This window comes from Enhydra lutris, unplaced genomic scaffold (genome assembly GCF_002288905.1).
Source record: "Enhydra lutris kenyoni isolate GAN:26980312 unplaced genomic scaffold, ASM228890v2 scaffoldscaffold20, whole genome shotgun sequence".
Classification (NCBI taxonomy): domain Eukaryota; kingdom Metazoa; phylum Chordata; class Mammalia; order Carnivora; family Mustelidae; genus Enhydra; species Enhydra lutris.
In genome coordinates, this window is record NW_019154104.1 from 7,340,317 (window position 1) to 7,360,738 (window position 20,422).

A 20,422-nucleotide genomic window follows, 5' to 3' on the forward strand; every position below is an offset into this window, starting at 1 on the left:
CCTTCCTTCCTTCCTTCCTTCCTTCCTTCCTTCCTTCCTTCCTTCCTTCTTCTTCCTTTCTTCCTTTCTCCCTTTCTTTCTTCTCTCTTGACCAGAAGGATTAGCTACATAGTATTTTTTTGTAGACCATTTTCTCCTTTCATTGCCCTCTCAGAATAGAGATCAGAGATTGTTAAAAACCATGCTACAACCAGTTGACCTAACTGGCTTAGACAAATCAATAATTCTTTAAAACTTGAAAATTTATTTGAGAAAGACAGAATTGTTTTAATAAAAACTTGTGTAGTACTTTAACATGCTGACCTTTGCTGGCAAATCTATAAATGGTTTAATATGAGGTGAAATTAACTCCCAGAACTTCTGAGACATAAAAAAGTCAGAGATGTCACATTTGAACCTGGCCCTCGTAAACTTTTATTACAAAGGAAGGGAAAACATTATCAGGACAGAATTAATGTGGGTTGGATACATTTGATTTAAATTGAAAAGCTGTAATCAGGACAATCTGAGTCTGTTTTTGTAAAAGGACATCAGAGGATGTTGTTGGTAGGGTTTTTTGTTTGTTTGTTTGTTTGTTTTTAATTTCCACACAAAAGTAGCAAAGATGATCTAGTGATAGAACCAAGACTTTTAATCTTGGAGTTATTCAGGACATAACACAAATGTAATAGATTTTCTCTACTTCCTTTGCGGGTTTCTCATGGAGAATACTGTAAGTAAGAATGCATATTTATAAAGTACATGAGAGTTTGCAAAGTAATTTAGCATACAGTAACTTAAAAATTTAGAATATATTTTTCTTGAATAATGAAAAATTTAAGTATAATATGGAAAACTGATAATAAAACCCTTAAGACTTTATAAAATTGAAATACTGATACCATTTTCCTTGTGATTCTAATCCAAAATTCTCACTTTTGCTTGGTTTTGTATATCCATGTATCTGTGCTTTGCTATTTCATGACTCTCACAATCTCTTATTTTGCCTAAATGCTACACTTCTGCTAGGGGAAAGGTATATTCATATCCATAATCAAAATACTTGTGAATTTTACTCTTCAGGAAGAAAAAAAGGACATAGTTACAAGGCACAAGAAGCACAAACTTTCAATTTTGATTAAAAAGGAGAAAAATCTCTGCACTCACCTATGCTAAAACTTGGCCAATTCTACACCATAAGACATTTAACATTCTATTGTAAATTTTTTTAAAGATTTTATTTATTTATTTGAGAAACAGAGAGAACAAGCATGGGGAGGGGGTTGTACACATGAGAAGGGAGAAGCAGACTCCCCGCTGAGCAGGGACCGCCTGAGATCCCAGGACCACAAGATCATGACCCAAGCCCAAGGCAGACGCTTAACCGACTGAGCTACCCAGGTGCCCCAGTAAATTTCCTTCTCATGTAGTCTCGAATATACGTCAATACCGTATTTTCCACCATAGGGCTACCTACCAAACAGCTGGACATTTCAGGGCATTGAGCCTCTGTGATATTTTTAACAGCTCCATGGTGAGAAAAAGCCACTTCGTAGCTATTCAGAGCACTGCCTGAAGGAGCTGATGTTGCTGATGTGCCAGCTGTTTGCTCTTCTGAGGCCAGCACTGGCCAGTGGCAGGGCACTTGGTCCACCCACAGGGAAAAGGGAAGAGCATGTGGTTCTGCCCAGTTCCAACTTCTCCATGGGGCAGGCAGTGCCATCTGCTGATGGAGGGGCCTCTGCGAGGCCATGTGGCCTGTTCAGTGCAATTTCACTAGCGAAAGCAGCTAGCAGACACGGCAGGGTGTGTTCTGAAATACTGACCTATGTCCTTGTCCCACCCTGACCCAATGCAATTAACTATTTTGCATATCTTGTGTCAGAAGAGGAATTCTTTTTTTTTTAAAGAGTTTATTTATTTTTGACAGACAGAGATCACAAGTAGGCAGAGAGGCAGGCAGAGAGAGAGAGAGGAGGAAGCAGGCTCCCTACTGAGCAGAAAGCCTGACGTGGGGCTCAATCCCAGGACCCTGAGATCATGACCTGAGCTGAAGGCAGAGGCTTAACCCACTGAGCCACCCAGGCGCCCCAGAAGAGGAATTCTTGGCAGAAAAGTAGATGGGTCGATGGGAGGGAGAAGATAATCCTTGGGTTTGAGATTCAAAAAATTTCTGTGGTGTAGGAGAGTGGAAATTACTGAAGCACAGAATCTGCTGGGGAGTGTACCTGCGGAGACAAAGCAGAGCTTCCCGCCCCCAGGAGCAGAAAAAGGGTTTTCCTCTCAGGGTGGTGAGAGAGGAAGTTATGAGAGCTCAGATGCCACATCTGAGACAGGGCTTGGCATCCTGACTGCTTGCACCTCCCCTTCCCAGCAAGCCCTGTGGGGAGGTGAGGTGGCAGTTACCCCAGATGAGATGTCGGATCTGGGGAGGAGGGGAAACCTGTGGCTCAGGTCCAGGGTGAAGTCTGGGTGGTCAGACTCAAGAGTGTGGGGAGAGGTGGGAAACAGCCTCAGCAAGATCCCCCGTGCCTAGCACAGCACAGGGGGAGTAGAATCATTTCTGGAAGGCCACAGAGGGCACACAGAAGTGACAGAGGGCCTCAGTCCATGTCACGGTGCTGCCAGTGGCCTGGTGTGTCACGTGAGCTGCCTTGCAACCATTGATGAGAAACAGGTTGGGTGAGTCCTGTAGAGGCTAATGACTGAAGACCTGAGGGAGCGAGGGAGGGCATCTCAGGAGAGGCCAGCTTTGATAGAGGGTCAGCTTGAGATCCAAGGATTGAGCTACTACCCTCCAGCATTGAAGACATGAAAACTTCACGGATCTTTTTTTTTTTTTCATTTTATTTATTTATTTTTAAAATATTTTTACCTTTTGCCCCTAGATTATGCATTTACATTTTTTTTCAAGTTTATTTTATTTTTTAGTAATCTCTACACCCAACACGGGTCTTGAATCACAACCCTGAGATGAAGAGTCACATGTTCTTCCAACCGAGCCAGCCAGGTACCTGGCTATTTTCATTTTCTTTTATTTATTTTTCTTTTCTTTCTTTTTAAAATTTAAAATTTTAAAATTAGCCAACATATAGTACCTTAGTTTCAGAGGTAGAGTTCAATAGTACATCAGTTGAATATAACACCCAGTGCTCATCACATCACATGCCCTCCTTAATGTCCTTCACCCAGTTATCCCATCCCCCTATCCCTCTCCCCTCCAGCAACCCTCAGTTTGTTTCCTATGGTTAAGAGTGTCTCATGGTTTGTCTCCCTCTCTGATGACTTCCCACTCAGTTTTCCCTTTATTACCTTATGATCCTCTGCACTGTTTCTTAAATTCCCCATATGAGTGAGACAATATGATAATTGTCTTTCTCTGATTGACTTGTTTTGCTCAGCATAATACCCTCCAGTCCCATCCACATCAATGTAAATAGTAAGTATTCATCCTTTCTGATGGCTGAGTAATATTCCATTGTGTATATAAACCACATGTTCCTTATCCATTCATCTGTCGATGGACATCTCAACTACTTCCAGAGTTTGGTTATTGTGGACATTGCTGCTATAAATATTGGGGTGCATGTGCCCCTTGGGATCACTACATTTGTATCTTTGACAACTCCCTGGATCTTAGCTGGTGTTGCGGGCTGAATTATGTCCTTCCATCCCTCTTCCAAAACTCACAGGCTGAAGTCCTAACCCCCAGTACCTCAGACTGTGACTGCATTTGGAGATGGAGCCTTTAAAGAGGCGATTAAGTGAAAATGAAGGGCCCTAATCCAATATGACTGGTGTCCTTATCAGAAGAGGAGATTTGGACACATAGTGACACTGGGTTGCATGTGCACCCAGGAAAGACCATGTGAGGACCCAGGGAGAAGCTGGCCACCTGTGACCCGTGGAGAGAAGCCTCAGAAGAAGCTCACCCTTCTAACACTTTGATGGTAGACTACATAGCCTCCAGAACTGTGAGAAAATTAATTTCTTTTGTTCAACCCACAGTCTGGGGTACTTTGTTGTGGTAGCCCTAGCAGGCTAAGACAGGTGGGACCCAGAAGAAGGTGAGGTTGGACCCCAAATGAAATGCGATTAAGTTTCCACCACCTTGGCAGAATGAAAGATTCAAACACCATTTTAGCTGAGTTACAGAAAGATAAAGAATGTTCTCATTCTTGCATCTAAGGTTCTGGCCCAAGACTGGAATCATTTACATCCGTGGTTCTCCAGGTGTGGGTCTCGGATTAGCAGCATCAATGTCCGGTGACTCCTGTCATGTTTGAGGGCTACAGTTACCCATCCCTCCCCAGGCGTAGGGTGTCGGAAGCTCAGGTGGGAGTCCAGTGATGTGTGTGTTCTAATGAGCCCTCTGAGTAATTCTGATGCTCCCAAGTTTGAGAACAACTCATGCCTAGGATGGGTGTCTGGGTAAGAGACTGTGAGGGAGAGATAAGAACCTCTGAAAACAGAAGAGTGAGGAAACACCCTCTTTTTGAACTCTTGCCTTTGGTTGCTTTTCCCACTGTCCCTTCATCAGTGATTCGATTCCATTTTGCACCATTCTACCTTTAGTTTATGTGGCCCCGCGTTTTCCAAAAACTAGAGCTGATAGAGCCTGTCATTTCAGACTTGTAAATGCTTTTGACCTCAACATCAAGTCAGATCACCTTAAGTATTGTAAGAGTTAAAAGGAAGATACATTTTCAAACTAGACATTAGAAGCTTTAATACGTTAAATACCTTTTTAGGAGAACTAATATGTATTTCTTGATGTCTATAAATTACATAAATAATTTTAATGGCCTGTATTATGTCCATAAATGTTAAGAAGGGTATTAACTCCAAATTGTTTCCTCTGATGTATTGTAGGTGTAAAGACTGCTGATTAACTTAATTTTTGAAGTCAGGCTAATAAGGGTACATCCTTGTCATCCTTTGTGGAAGTATCTCTTCTGTTGAGTCTGCTTATGGTAGGGATAGCCAACAAACAATTTAAGATTTAGATCCAAAAAGTATTTCATGAATCCAGGTTTAACTAAAGCAAATATGTTATGATATCTAAGAAGGTTCAAGTGTCTAAAATAAATTTTAAAAAATCTTAAAAAAAAAGAAATGTCTGCAATTTAATAGAAAATAATGCTAGTCTTTATTCTCCTTGGCGCTTTTTTCAAGGTTTCTAAAATATTTTTGCAGATGTGTAGTAATTGAGCACATTACTTAAGGTGTTTTATAATACTCACTTCTTTAAATTAATTCACCACATATTAGTTACTGCAATATTTAATACTGTATCATATGGGTGGTTTGCTGAAATGTGTCATGAGTATGTGCAGTGATTTTAAAATATATTCACACAGTCCTGACACTCTTCCTTTTAAGAGGTAAAGCCTAATTTCCCATCCCTTGAGTGTGGGCTAGACTTGGCAACTCCCTCCTAGTGAAGAGAATAAAGCAGAAGTCATGGTGTGCTACTTGGAGACGAGGTCAGAAAGATCCCGTGACTTCCTCCTTACTCTCTCTCTTTGGTCTGAGGGAAGCCATCTGCCGTGCCATGAGAAAAGGTCCACATGATGAGCCTCTGAGTGTGCCATCTTGGAAGTGGATTGTCAAACCTTCAGATGATCACAGTTCCTTCTCACATCATTACTGTGACCCTATGACAAATCCTGAGCTAGAACCACCCAGCTAAGGTGCTCCTGAATTCCTGACTCAAAGAACCTGAGAGACCCTAAATATTTGTTGTTTTAAGCTGATTTTTCAGGCCATCTGTTACAAAGCAACAAGTAACTGATTCAGTATATATATTGTTGAGTCCATCTGAATGTTGTGACATGGAAAATGGGTGCCAGTAGTCTGATGTAGGAGGAAATTATGAAATCAGGATTAATTCAGGCAAGTGTCAATATTCAAAAAACTTTCTTTGTATAGTCTAAATACTCTGTTAACTCTCCAGATTTATGGCATGTTTTAAGTCATTTGAAACTGAAGTTTCTAATAATCATGGTTACTTATTGCTGATTTTAAAGATTTTTATTTATTTATTTATTTATTTGACAGACAGAGATCACAAGTATGCAGAGATAGAGGAAGGGAAGCAGGCTTCCCACTGAGCAGAGAGCCCGATATGGGGCTTGATCCCAGGACCCTGGGATCATGACCTGAGCTGAAGGCAGAGGCTTTAACCCACTGAGCCACCCAGGTGCCCACTTATTGTTGATTTTTAAAAAAGTATCATATGTTGAGAAAAAAGAAATTTTGATTCCATGGTTTGAATATGCAAGAGGTATAGATGGTAGATGTTTTAATCAGCTCAGGCTGCTGCGACAAAGTACCATAGATTAGGAGGCTTAAACTGATTTTCTCATAGCTCAGGAGGCTGAGAGTCCAAGAGCAAGGTGTCTACTCTTCAGTTTCTGGTAGGGGCTCTTTTTCTGTCTTGTAGACAGCTGTCTCCTTGTTCTGTCTTTACCTGGTGGGGTGGGAAATAGAAGAGGGGGTGGTTTGTGTGCATGAAAGTGTGCTAGTGTGAGCACTCTGGTGTCTCTTCTTACTAGGACACTAATCTTATTGTAACAGGGCCCTACTCTTATGATCACATACGACCTTATAGACCCTATCTCTAAGTACAGTTACCACAGGGGGCTAGGGCTTTGACATATGAATTTTAGGAGCAACAATTCAGTCCATAGTATTAGGCAATAAAATCTGAGATGGGAATGGGAAAGCATATTGTTGTCCAAAATCTCCTTTCCTGATGTTGGGGAGGGGGGCAGTAAGGGGTAGTAGGAGTCCACAGGAATCCTATGTAGCAATCCAACTCTTCCATAGAAGTGTTTAAGACTTCTGTGGGGCTTCCATTTTTGCAAACTATTGGTGCCAAAATCCACTAAGCAAAATGGGGATCCAGGGCCGCTGAAGTGACCTCTAAGTTGAGGTGGAAGTTCAAAAAACAGTATTGACAGCTGGAGTATGGAGCCAGGGATCTAAAATCTAGGGAGCAAGATCAGAGAGCAGGAAGACGGAATGAATGCTGCAGGTAGTTCTTGCAAATTGGCATGAGTACAAATGATGGGTTTATGTTTGCTGCAGGCTGGTGCACGGGAGGACTGGCTACTACTATGGTCTGTTTCTACCCACATTGAACACTTCTGATACCAAATATGTGGGATTTCCCGTTACAGCAGCAAACAATTGTCCAACACTCCAGACACCAGGTACATGTCCTACAGTATAAATCGATTTTGTTACCTGGAGCTAGAATTAGATCCCACAAGCTAAGGGTTCAGTCCCACAAGACTACTCCCACTTCGGATGTCAGTCAAAAGTCCTGGGCCTCCACTACTTTTGACCAACCAGTAATGTATGGAGGTTCCTACGACCCCTTTCTCAGATTTGATAATTGCCTGGAATGGCTCCCCAAACTCAGGAAAGCATTTTACTCACATCTATTGGTTTCTTATGGGGAATATTTATAGAAAAGATTATACAAGGGTATTTCCAATGGGTGCGGATGAATGGCCAGATGAAAAGGTACATAGGGGAAGTCTAGAAGTGTCCTGAGCTCAGGAGCTTTTGTCCTGTGGAATTGGGGCACTCTATTTTCCTGGTATGTGATTGTATTTACTAACCCAGAAGTTCTCCAAACCCCATAGTTTATGGTTTTTTTTAAAAAATAGAGATTTCATTACATAGGTATAATGATTACATAAATCATTGGCCAATTAGTAACTAACTCCATCCCCACTCCCCTTCCAAGAGGTCAGGAAGTTGGACTAAAAGTTCTAATCTTCTAGGGATGTCTTGATCTTTCTAGTGATCAACCCTCATCCTGAATCTCCCTGGGGGCCATAGGCACCAGTCATCTCATTAGGACAAAAAGGGATACTCATCACTCTGCAGGGTCCAGTGGTTCTTTAAGCTCTCTCAGAACCAGGGACTAAGGCCAAATATTGTAACCAAAGATGCTTCTATCACCTTGAGCTCTCATGAAGTGTTGAGGGTTTTAGAAACTCTTTGTCAAGAACTGGGGGTCAAATATATATTTCTTACTATATCACAATACCCCAACCGCATTAAGTGGGACAGAGATGAGGTGGACAGTTGTGACTCCCAGGCATTCAAACCATTGAGAGCAGGATTTAAGGGGGCAAGCAGAGAAAGAAGGATCTGGCCTAGTTCCTGGGGAGTAAGCAACAAGTAGGGAACATGCCCTGAGGTTGGGCTAAACTCTAATCCTGGCCCCCAGAACTACAAATAGAAAACAGAGCCAGAAGCCCAAGCCAAGTTCAACCCAGTAGGATTAGACCAGAGTCATTTCCAATAGTTCATTTTTTCATAGGGTCTTTGTTCTGACCAGGGTCCACTCTGCGTACAGTGATAAAATTGGTTAAAAACCTCTTATTTCTTTTCTGTTTTCTACTCCTTCCCTGCCTCTCTCAGATGCCCTGGGCCTGCTTGTTTTATTCCTTCCTCCTGCTACCCAAATGCGATGTCTTGAAAGATTCTGCGGCTAATGCATTTTAACAACATCTGAAACACACGGGCTGAACCCCCCAGGGTGGAGTTTTGGTAGCAGGTTAAAAAGGTATTGGTATTATTTTGAACCTTCAAACCAGCAAACCTTTACCAAGACTAATGAGGTGTCTATCATGAACAATCACTGTCTGTGCCATAGCCTAACACGGTGTTGCTCCAACAGAAATTATAATGAATCATACATAACCTTTGTCCATATAATCATAACCTTTGTCCAACTTTAGAGTCACGTAAAGAAGACACGTGACAGATTAGAGGGAGGGAAGGTTGCTTCAAACAGATAAATCAAGGGAAACGTAAGAAGAAGGTAGCATTCAGATGTATCTTTAAAAATGAGAAGACTTTAGACATTTAGATATGGAAGAAAGGATATTTCCAAACCACAACAACATGAGGTAAGTCATACAAAAGAGCACCTGTCAGGTGTGTCCTGGGAAGAGCAAGTGATTACCTTCCACACTGTCTATAAGAAGAAATGGGGAACCATTTTTTCCTCCTTCCAGTCTTATGTGACTTATATGTGCACAGTTGTGAATTCCCAAAACATACAGTGGTATGTTGTTTATGCAACAGATTTCCCCCCGGACACAAAACTATACATTTAAGTTTTCTGAAGAGAGTTCTAAATTCTCCTGATAACTTTTGTTGTTAAGTTTATTGATCAGAGATCAACTATATACTCAATAGTGTGTAATTGTTGAACAATGGGGTGATACTTGTGCATGGTTAGAGACTATACAGGCTGAATTGTGTCCCCCTCAAATCTGTGTATTGAAGCCCCAACACCCAGTGCCTCAGAATGTGACATATTTGCAGACAGGGCCCTTAAAGAGGAGATTAAGTTACCAGGAGACTGTTAGCATGGGCACTCGTCCAATCCGACTGGTGTCCTTTTAAGAAGAGATTTGGACCCACAAAGAGACACTATTGACTTGTAAGCACAGAGGAAACATCACGTGAGGACACAGAGAGATGCAGGCACCTGCAACTCAAGGACGGAAGTCTCAGAAGAAACCAAATCTCTGGTCACCTTGATCTTGAACTTGAGAACTGTGAGAAAGTAAATTTCTGTTGTTTAAACCACTGTTTTGTTGTATTTTGTTATGGCAGCTCTAGCAAAGAGTGGGTATTTTTCAGCCTCATCTTTAACCACAGAGATAGATACTTACTGAGTGTGCCTAGCCCAGGGACCAACCATCCACGAGATCTAGTGTGTCCAATACAGGAGCTGCTGACCACACATGGCTATTGTGCACTTGAAATGTAGCTAGTACAAACTGATGTGCTGTATATGGCAAATACACTCGAGGTTTTTGAAGACTTAGTATGAAAAAAAGAACACAAAATATTGTATTAATATATTTTATATGGATTACATATTTGGTCATACATGGGTATTTGGGATTCAATAAAATAGACCATTAAAATTGATCTCATCTGCTTTTTTTAAAAATGTGTACTAGAAAATTTCAAATTACATATGTGCTTTGCCTTGTATTTGTTGGACAGCATTACACTAGATATTTTAAAAAAAAAGTCTTTTGAGTGGTAGAAACCTCTTGCCCTGTCATTTTCTTCATTATTAGGATTTGGGATTAGGTAAACTCTAAAATTCTTTCCCTGGCAGCAATGCAGAAAAAAGTGCTGACAATCCAAAGAACAGACACATCAAGGGTAAAACATAGGAGGAGAGCACAGCTTCCTGGAGTGCTCTTATTTGAGCAAATCCACACAGTCACAATGACCAAGGGAAGAACAAGAGGTGGTAAAGCGTGTTTTAAAGCCAGGGAGTGGAGGTAGAGTGCGGGGTTGGGGTGGACAATGCAGGCACAGAAGCTGCGCTTTTTTTTTTTTTTTTTAATTTTCAGTGTTCCAAGATTCATTGTTTATGCAGTACACCCAATGCTCCATGCAATACGTGCCCTCCACAATACCCACTACCAGGCTCACTGAACCACCTACCCTCCTCCCCTCCAAAACCCTCAGTTTGTTTCTCAGAGTCCACAGTCTCTCATGCTTTGTCTCCCCCTCCGAATTCCCCCAACTCCCTTCTCCTCTTCCTCTCCCAACATCCTCTGTGTTATTCCCTATGCTTCATAAGCAAGTGAAACCATATGATAATTGACTCTCTCTGCTTGACTTATTTCACTCAGCATAATCTCCTCCAGCCCTGTCCATGTTGATACAAAATTTGGGTATTCATCCTTTCTGATGGCTGAGTAATATTCCATTGTGTATATGGACCATATCTTCTTTATCCATTTGTCTGTTGAAGGGCATCTTGGCTCCTTCCAGACTTTGGCTATTGTGGACATTGCTGCTATGAACACTGGGGTACAAATGGCCCTTCTTTTTACTACATCTGTATCTTTGGGGTAAATATTCAGTAGTGCAATTGCAGGGTCATAGGGTAGCTCTATTTTTAATTTCTTAAGGAATATCCACACTGTTTTCCAAAGTTGCTACATCAACTTGCATTCCCACCAACAGTATTAGAGGGTTCCCCTTTCTCCACATCCCCTCCAACACTTATTGTTTACTGTCTTGTTGATTTTGGTCATTCTAACTGGTGTAAGGTGATATCTCAATGTGGTTTTGATTTGAATCTCCCTGATGGCTAATGATGATAAACATTTTTTCATGTGTCTGTTAGTCACTTATATGTCTTCTTTGGAGAAGTGTCTGTCCATGTCTTCTGCCCATTTTTTGACATGGTTATCTCTTTTTTTGAGTGTTGATTTTGAGAATTCTTTTGGATGATTGCCTCCTCTCTGGATTGCCATCTGGTGTACTGGTCACTGTTCTTTGCTAAGGACAATAGCATCACCTGTGGCTAACTTGGGCAGAAAACGAATGACTTAGAAATTCGGATAGGTGGCACCTGGGTGGCTCAGTTGGTTGAGAAACTGCCTTCAGTTCAGCTCATGATCCTGGAGTCTGGGGATCTAGTTCTATATTGGGCTCCCTGCTCAGCAGGGAGCCTGCTTCTCCCTCTGACCACGCCCCTCTCATGGTCCTTCTCTCTCCCATTCTTGCTCTGCCTCTCAAATAAATAAATAAATCTTAAAAAAAAAAAAGAAATTAGGATAGGGAAAAATAAATCAGGATAGGGCACAGAATTGTTGCTGAAGCTGCCCAACCAGGCTTGTGAAACAGGCCAGAGTCAGAGGACCAGAAAGACACTCCAGGTCACCCTGCCTGAGCCGTAGGTTAGGATGGCACTTCTGACCCTGCTGTTCCAGGCACTTGGGGCTCCTCTGATGAACCCTTCTGTGCCTGCACTTCTTCTGGACTCTGACATGGCTCCAGGGTGCTTTCTTGGATGTCATACTTCTGTCTAGTTACTCCTACACAATCAAAGTCACAGGTTCAAGGAACTGGCTGAGGGAGTCTGATGGCTGCCAGAGCACTTGCGGCCAGGGAATGGAAGAGGGAAGATCTCCCTCCTTCCCTCCTGAAGGAGTGGAATCTGCCTCTCACCAAGACTTGCACCCTGGGGAATCAGACATACCGGGTTTGAATGACTGTAGAGAACAAAAAGGGAAAAAAAATTTTAATTAGTGTAAAGACAGAAATATTCTTACCCCCCAGAATTATCTTAGTTTTGAGGAGAGCAGTAAAGCAGGCTGGGACTGCAGGGCTGATTCTAACTACTATACCACATTGTTCTGTGCTATAGTCATTTTTATCTGAGTTCTACTTAAGAAAATGTTTAGTAAGCAATATATAATTTATTCCATTATGTGGGCTCTGTCCTCTGACCTATTGTTACTGTCTTTATATAAAGTCCTGAATTTAGAGAATTCCGACACATATTTTAGAAGTCATTGAATAGAGTGACACTATTAATAACTGTAATCTAACAATGTACACCAAACTCAAAAAAAGTAAGATAAACAGCAGATGTTACAGGATAGTTCATGAAGAGAATATACTTTATACTCTTTTATGCCCCAGGAGATTCTACTTTAAGAAATGTTTCCACTTTCTTTTGTAGACAAACCTTTTTCCTCATCCCCTTATATGATTATTCTATGACTTGTTATTATTTTTAAACATTTTTAAAAGATTTTATTGTATTTGAGAGAGAGTGCGTGTGTGTGCTCCAGTGCACAAGGGGGGCGGGGGCAGAGGGAGAGGGAGAAGGAGAATCCCCACTGAGCAGGGAGCCTGACCTCACAGGGTCTTCATAGATCCTAGCACCCTGAGTCCATGACCTGAGCCAGAGGCAGATGCTTAACCGACTGAGCCACCCAGGTGCCCCATATTCAGTGATTTTTTTTTAAAAATCAAACTTTTATTTTTTCGTATTGAGATATTAAATCATATTTAGACCCTCAAGACATACCGGAATTTACCCATGTTTTGTATTAGAAAATGAAAGTTTTCATATTTTACATTTAGAGCTCTATCCATTTGCAGTTTATGTGTGGTGTGAAGCATAGATCTAAAATTTGATCTTTTTCCAAATAGTTATCCAGATGTCTCTGTATGTTTTAAAAGTTCCATACTTACCCCAGTAATTTGAGGCACCATTTTCACAGCAAATTTTTTTTTTTTTTTTTTAAGAGTTGAATTCCGCTAATATGTATTGAGAACCTACTGCAGTTTGGACCCTGCACTTAGGAAGTACAAAGAGGAAAAAGTCTTGGCCTCTGCTCTTGAATTTGAGGGCTGGATTTAGATTTCTAAAAGTAGAGCCATTTTCTAGAGACAACAGACTACTATCAGACTTTATCAGTAACTTTTCCTTAAAAGACAAGATCTCTTCTTTCTCAAGAGACCATCTGATTTTAATCACATTTTTCACTTTGGAAAAATGAGAAATTTGCTGTAGCTGAAGTGCAGTTCCTTTAAGACAAAGGCAGTCTTTACTTTCAAAAGGCATCTGAAATTTGAGAACTGAGAGGCACTCCTTCTCTTGTTTATCTCAAGCCCCAAACCACAGGACCAAGGGAAGCTGAACACATGATTACTTGTCCGATAACTGCTATTTTCTTTTATCTCACTTTTTGAGCAAATCTGACTCCTGTGTCCAGCTGTCCATGGATTTCTCTTTCTTTCTTATATTTAATTGTCTTTTTATTAGACATTTTCTTTTCTAATGGTTTCCCAAATGTAGGTTAGATATTTTAAGTAAGAGATATTTTCTGTGTTAAGGAATTACTTTGGTATATGAAGTAGTAAAAACTAGTGATATATCCTAGGAATGAGAACACTTTATTTTTAATTTTTTCTTAATTTTTAAAGATTTTATGTATTTACTTGACAGAGAAAGAGAGACAGCAAGAGCAGGAACACAAATTTGGGGAGCAGGAGGGGGAGAAGCAGGCCCCCCACCAAGCAGGGAGCTGATGCAGGCTCCATCCGACTCTGGGATTATGACTCCAGCCAAAGGCAGACGCATAATGACTGAGCCACCCAGGCACCCTGAGAACACTTTTTTCTGTTAAATATTCTGTGTTTCCTCTTCTCTAGAGATCACAAAGTATACAAATATTTGTCGTGTGCCTTTCAAATACAGGTGCAATGGTGTGTTACAAGATGATGTATACTGGGTACTGGTTTTAACTTCTCATTTCATGTGTATGGTATTTTCTTCTATTTTCACCCTGGTACTTGCCCTCTAGTTGCATTATTATGCATATGTTATATATACATCCAGATACAAAGTCTCAGAATTGGTAGGGAGCTTAGCATTCATTTGATTTATCATCTGTGGCTTTGCTTGCATCCTCTGGTGCTCAAATTCTGGTTTAAAATATTGTACTAGAAGGGATGGATCAGAGTGAGTTCAGGGAAGGTGTATCTGATGTGGGAAAAAGAGGCAGAAGAAAATCATTAAATTTTCTTATCTACTGACAAGCCCTTCAAACTGGCAGAGTGACCCCCACCTTAAGGCTTTGCTAAGAGCAAAGGACAATCCTAGCCTGACCAACCCTCTATCCCCAACCAGGATCCTGGAAATCTACTTTAACAATTCCTTTTGGAAACTTTATCTCTAAACCTCCAAGATAGTGTCGACAATCATTCCCAAGCATATGGTCCACTGATACACATCTAAAGGGTCTCACGAGAAGGTTTTATTACTGATAATGAATAACCTTTTCCCCAGACAATAGCTAGCCCCTCAAGGTCCTAGAAACCTTGCTTCCAAAATTCCTTAGAGACTTACGCCATCCCTAATCGCCTCCCCAATTTACAAGTATATAAATAGACCACTCCTCACATCCCTGGGGCAGCAGCTCTTTCTGCCCACGGGTCCTGTCCCCGTGCTTTAATAAACCACCATTTTACACCAAAGATGTCTCAAGAATTCTTTCTTGGTCATCGGCTCCAGACCTCACCCCACCAAACCTCACCTATGTTCTAGAACTTCATCATATCTATGTAACCTGCATAGATCCTGACTTGTATCATAGAATGGTAGTGGTAGAGAAGGTAGAGTCCAGACATGTGCTGTACTGGGAAAAGAAAAAACGGAAGAAAAAGTGGCCCGTATGTAGGGAGCTATGTAACTTATCATCCAAGCCAGAGCACTTTTGAGGGCAAAAGGGGCACTATTAAGAATTATACCAGAACAATAGACATAAGCTGGGACTGGTCTTGGTAAACCAAATAGATCTAGAGTAATTTCAGAGAAAAAGCATGCATAGCTATTATCCATTAAGAATGCAGGGATAGGGGTGCCTGGGTGGCTCAGTCGTTAAGTGTCTGACTTTGGCTCAGGTCATGATCCCAGAGTCCTGGGATCGAGCCCCCCATTGGGCTCCCTGCTCAGTGGGGAGCCTGTTTCTCCCTCTCCCACTTCCCCTACTTGTATTCCCTTCCTTACTGTGTCACCATCAAATAAATAAAATCTTAAAAAAAAAAAAAAAAAGAATGCAGGGATAGCCGAAAGGCCTGACAACTTCATTTTTGGGACTGCATAGGTACTTTTCTTCCTTATAATTGTTGTCCTGAAACTTAAATTTAGGTTTGTAGTTAAGGGGCAAAACAATCTGACTCCAAATAGAACCCCGAAGATAAGGTCTCCTGTGTCCTATAGCCTTTGAGTCTCCTCTTTGCCATTTTGGGGTCTCCAGGGCTTGTGCAGATACTGAAGTTCTCTGCAGACACATGGGTCTACAAAGGGAGATTTTGGGATCAGAAATGCTTTCTCTGCAGCCACTCAGTCTCTTCAGTTTGCTCTGATACAAGAAGATCAGAAATCTCAGACAGGCGCTGAATGTGGCAAAATCCCATGACACAATTTCCCTACCAGTTTAGGGTTATCTTCCTGAAACCATGTCAACTGGCAATGCAGGGTAGTTGATGAAGCTGAAAGCTAAATAAACGCAGTGGTTACCAGAATCGAGAAATTTGTCCGCTAACGTTTGCCTAGTGTGTAATGCATTCAGCTCAGATTTACTGAGGGCCTGTTACCCTGTATTTCATTCAATCACATGTCCCCTTGTGGCTGCTCTTGTTTTACCTGACACAAAAAGAAACTTAGGCTCAGAAAGCTAAGTGACTCAACCAGGGCCACACCTGAACTGGGACCTCCTTAAGGGATGTAGGCTGGGTGTCGCCCTAAGATGATAAGGGAAATCCAGTTCCCTAGGCGGCCTTGGACATCCACCTCCCCTGCGATAACGCACTCCAGTAGATGAAGCCGGAAGAGAAGCAGAGATCTGAGTACACTTGAAGGCCCTATCCCCACAAGGTCAGGACCAGAAAGGGCTCGAGCTCCGGAGTACCAAAACACTACTCTGGCCCCGTCGGCGACCTGTGCCCGCACGCAAGATGGCGGCTTTGGCGTCAGCGATCTCCTGCCCTTCTCCATCATGGCGGCGGCCGGACCCGCCTCCCAGGGCGCCGGAGTCATGTGACCCACACAATGGCTGAACGGTTACTCCAGGCTTCCCGGCAACGCCGAGTGAAAGCCATGACGGCCGCCGCGGGTTCGGCGGGCCTCGCAGGGCTACCCCTACTGCTGTGCGCGCTGCTGGTGCCCGGCGGCGCGTACGTGCTGGACGACTCCGACGGGCTGGGCCGGGAGTTCGATGGCATCGGCGCTGTCAGCGGCGGCGGGGTGAGCGGCGGGCGGTGGGATGCGCGGGCGTTCCCAGGGGGGCGCCCCACAAGCCCCCGCGGCGCAGCCGGGCGTTTCGACGCACTCCAGTCGCAGCCCCACTGTTGGTCGGTGTCCCTCGGCCAGAGATCCGGGCGCCTACAGTGTTGGAAGCGGCGCTTGTTCGTTTTAGATGAACCTATAGAGGCGCTTAGTTTTAATAGAGGAAGATGCGGAGGTCGACCGAGTAAGTGACAAGTGTAGGCAGGGACAAGTCTGGGGTTCGTACTCTCACCCCGGGCGATGGAGCCTGGGCTCTCTTTGCCGCAGAGAGGGCATACCTGAGAGTCTTTCCAGAAATGGCCAGGGAGCCGGGGAGCATCTCTTCCCAAAAGGATGCCCCACGGCGAGTCGGGGAGTCGGAAGCCCTGGACCACTAGTGCAGGGTGCGGTTGGCTAACTTCAGCGGGGCCAGTGCACAATACGTTTTTGTTTGGAGGTGCGACAGGTGCCTCAGGGCCTCTTTAGGAAGGTTAGAGGCCAATCTGGGACCCCCCCCACCCGTGTTTTGTTTTTAATGGCAGTCTATGCTAGCATCAACTGGTAGTCTAGGATTGTTTACAGTTGGGAGGCTTTGTTTTTTGGCAGTCCTCTAGGTCCAAAGTGGGGTGGGTTGCCCACCGGAAAGGTCAGTGCCTCTGTGTCTCATTGGTGGCAGTTTTTGTGTGCAGAAAGGGGAAAACATTGGGTCAACAGCCAAGGTGGCTCGCCACCTTTATGGTGTATAAGAATCACCCGGCATGCTTGTTAGAATGCACTCCCCATTCTGACTATAGTTCTGGATGGGGGCCTGAGAATCTGCATTTTAACATATAAGTTGATTCTCATACTAAGTAGTGAGAGACCTTTTTCTTTTAAGTAAACTTAATTTTCGAATAGTATAAATTTACAGAAAACTTTCCAAGACAAGACAGAGTTTCACGCACCCTGCAGCCATTATTCTGTTACCAGCATCCAAACTTTGGTATGGTACATTTGTCACAACCAGTATTGATAGCATATGAAAATCCACACTTCCTATTTCTTTAGTACTTACCTAATGCCTATTTTCTGTTCCAGGATCTCATCCAGAATACCAATTGCATTTAATTGGCATGTGTTAGTCCTTTCTTGGCTGTGACAGTTGGGATGAATGAGTTCCTGTTACCCTGATATTCCATAACATTTACGTGTTGGCAGACAGGAGCGCCATTCCAGCCTTGTGTAAAATTGTATGGGCATAGCTGGTAATTGTCTTAGTTTCCTGGTCATATTGACAGGTGACCTCTAGGCCTGGGAGCTTGCTTTAGTAGCATGATTCTTCCTGGTTCTAAAAAAATTTACTTGCTTCTATCATATGCTGTCTGTAACTTTCTTCCTGTCTTTGTTTTATCCCCTTCCATTGTACCCCAAATCACAACTAGAGCTAATTTTATTTGATGTTAAGGCCTAACTCTTGAATGGGTGGTTGGTTGGGTTGAGGCAGATGGAGCTTGTATATTCAGATGCATTTCAGAACTAGTTGGACTGCTTGCTTGCTGAATGGATGTTTTGTGCTGATCTCCGCCTACTGATAGCTAGTGTTGTGGCTAGACTGGCCCTTATGGTTCTTATTATGATTGTAAGATGTCCTCAGTAATAACCATCAGGAAACGTTGGGAAAAAAAAAAAAAAAAGGCTTATTATTCACAGATCCTGGCAAGCACATAGCACACCTGGGGCCATAGAGCAAGGGTGTGGGTTGGGGTGGGGGGAAAGCATGAGAGAGTGGGTGCGGGAGCCCCTGGGGTCCTGTTTTATTGCAGGCTCACTCATTGTTTGGATTTAAAAGTTAAGAGGGGGAATTTAAAGTGCAGTAAGAGACTAACCGAGCTGCCTAAATGGTCAGTTATGGAAATCAATCAAGATCTTTAAAACAAAGAAGGCTAGGGTCGCCCCTCTGGGCAGCCCGTCACCTTATCCAGGTGTGTGGCTGAAAATGTGTTTCTTTGAAAAGGCAATATTTGAAGTAGATGCCTCTTTGAGGAGGATGCCCTCAGGCACTTGCCTTACAGAAAAGAAAAAAACTGTCTGGATTTACACTACAGTCTACCTTGATGCTGAGGCATCCCTCAGGTGACCCTGGATAGCTGATAGGTTAAAAGCCAGGGGTAGAGCATGTTGTAACCCAGAAAGTACATATCTAAGTAGGATTATATAGCACTTCTATAATAATTATACAGATAATAGTCTGAAATCCAGTCTGTAGCCATTGTTACAAGCTTTAAATTTCCTGCCATGCAGGTCAGTGGTCCTGGGGCTCAGGAATGTGTTCACAAATTTGGGTAGTATTGTGAAATATTTAAACATCTTTGGCCATCTCATGTAAGTAGCAATCAAATAGGCCTTTTTAAGTGTGCTCTCCTGGATTTTTTTTTTTTTTTTTTTTCACAAGGAATCTCAGCTTGGACTTAGGACTGGGCAATCAAGCCAAGGACTTGCCTTTAGACTTCGCCTAAAATACCTGTAGATTTGGGTGAATTCCTCTCCTTTCAATACCCCCAAATATCCTGATGTTTTTGGGCTTCCCAAGTGGCCTACTTAATTGCTTGGTAAGGCTGCAGGAACACTTAAAGGCTTAAAAATAGCCATGTTAAATACCTGATGGGAGTTCATTACAATGCATTTGGCAAAGAACTTTGGTTATTTCTGTGACATATAACATTCTAAGATGATAACTAGAATTATAAGTGAGAGAATCATACCAGGACATAGCAGATGTCTAGGAATTTCATGTTCTGGAACACTTAAATCAATCACATATTCCATATAAATTTAACATAAAGAAGGTTTCTCATTACTTTTTGACAATGCTTTCCATGTAGTTCAACATCTCTCTTTTTATGAGGAAAAAGAACAAATCATTTGAGATGTTCCAGGATCCTTGGGAAAAAAAAAATCTCAAAATTAGTTCAAGGTTTAAAAAGACTTCATTTAGAATTTGATTCTGGGAAATTTGTGAGAAATAATCAAAAGGTTTTAAAACACTTGATTACAGTGGATCATAGACTGCTGTGCAATATTAGTAATCCATTTAAACTTTAACCAAAGTTACAATTAAAGACTTTATAGGCAAATTCAGAAAGCTACATAGTTTATTAAAAAAAAAAAAAAAGAACTTTAGCTCTTTAAGTAGAGACTTGTTTTCTTAAGTAATCAAAGACATGATAAAGACAACTTGAAACACAGGAAGTTATTTTGATAAAATACAGAATCTTTATTTCCTAGGCAGATTACTTAAAAGGTAAAGAAAGACCTTGCACAGTCTTATCAAGAACTAACCAATAGTCCAAGAAAACTGTCCTTTTAGCAGGTGAAAGAAAAATTAAGCTAGTTTTCAGAAGTACACTACTTATTAAAGCTTATTAAAAAATCTTTACAATAAATTATTTCATTTTTAGCCAGTTTGTCTACACAAGATAAAATTCTCACTTCTCTTTATTTTCTTTCTTTCTCCTACTTGCTACATCCATTTAGTTTGTATACTTTAGGACAAAATTACTTTCAATTGCCTTAACAAAAATGCATCTCCATGCCTCATACCTTAACTAAAATACATCTACTTTCCTTGTCTAGAGTTCTCTTATTTATTGCACTTTTAATTACATTATTGTTAGAATTTTTAACTCTTAGAAACCTTAATTTCTAGTGAAACCAGTGACTAAGCAGTTGTGAGCTGTTTACTAACATTCTGTATACTGAAAAATTTATGAATACATTTCACAATTTCTAGAGGCATATGCCTCTTTTTAGAAAAAAAATAGTAATTTTTCA

The 20,422-nt window shown here is 41.9% G+C and overlaps 1 protein-coding gene across 2 annotated transcripts in view; it reads left to right on the forward strand.

Annotated features, from left to right (window-relative positions):
• Window positions 1–16,396: 16,396 nt before the first annotated feature.
• LOC111148622 (galactosylceramidase) overlaps window positions 16,397–20,422 on the forward strand; it is a 60,929-nt gene continuing 56,903 nt past the window's right edge. For both annotated transcript variants that reach the window (XM_022505348.1, XM_022505349.1), the window contains exon 1: window positions 16,397–16,591. In XM_022505348.1, the coding sequence (XP_022361056.1) occupies window positions 16,397–16,591 (195 nt within the window). The remainder of the gene's footprint in view (window positions 16,592–20,422) is intronic.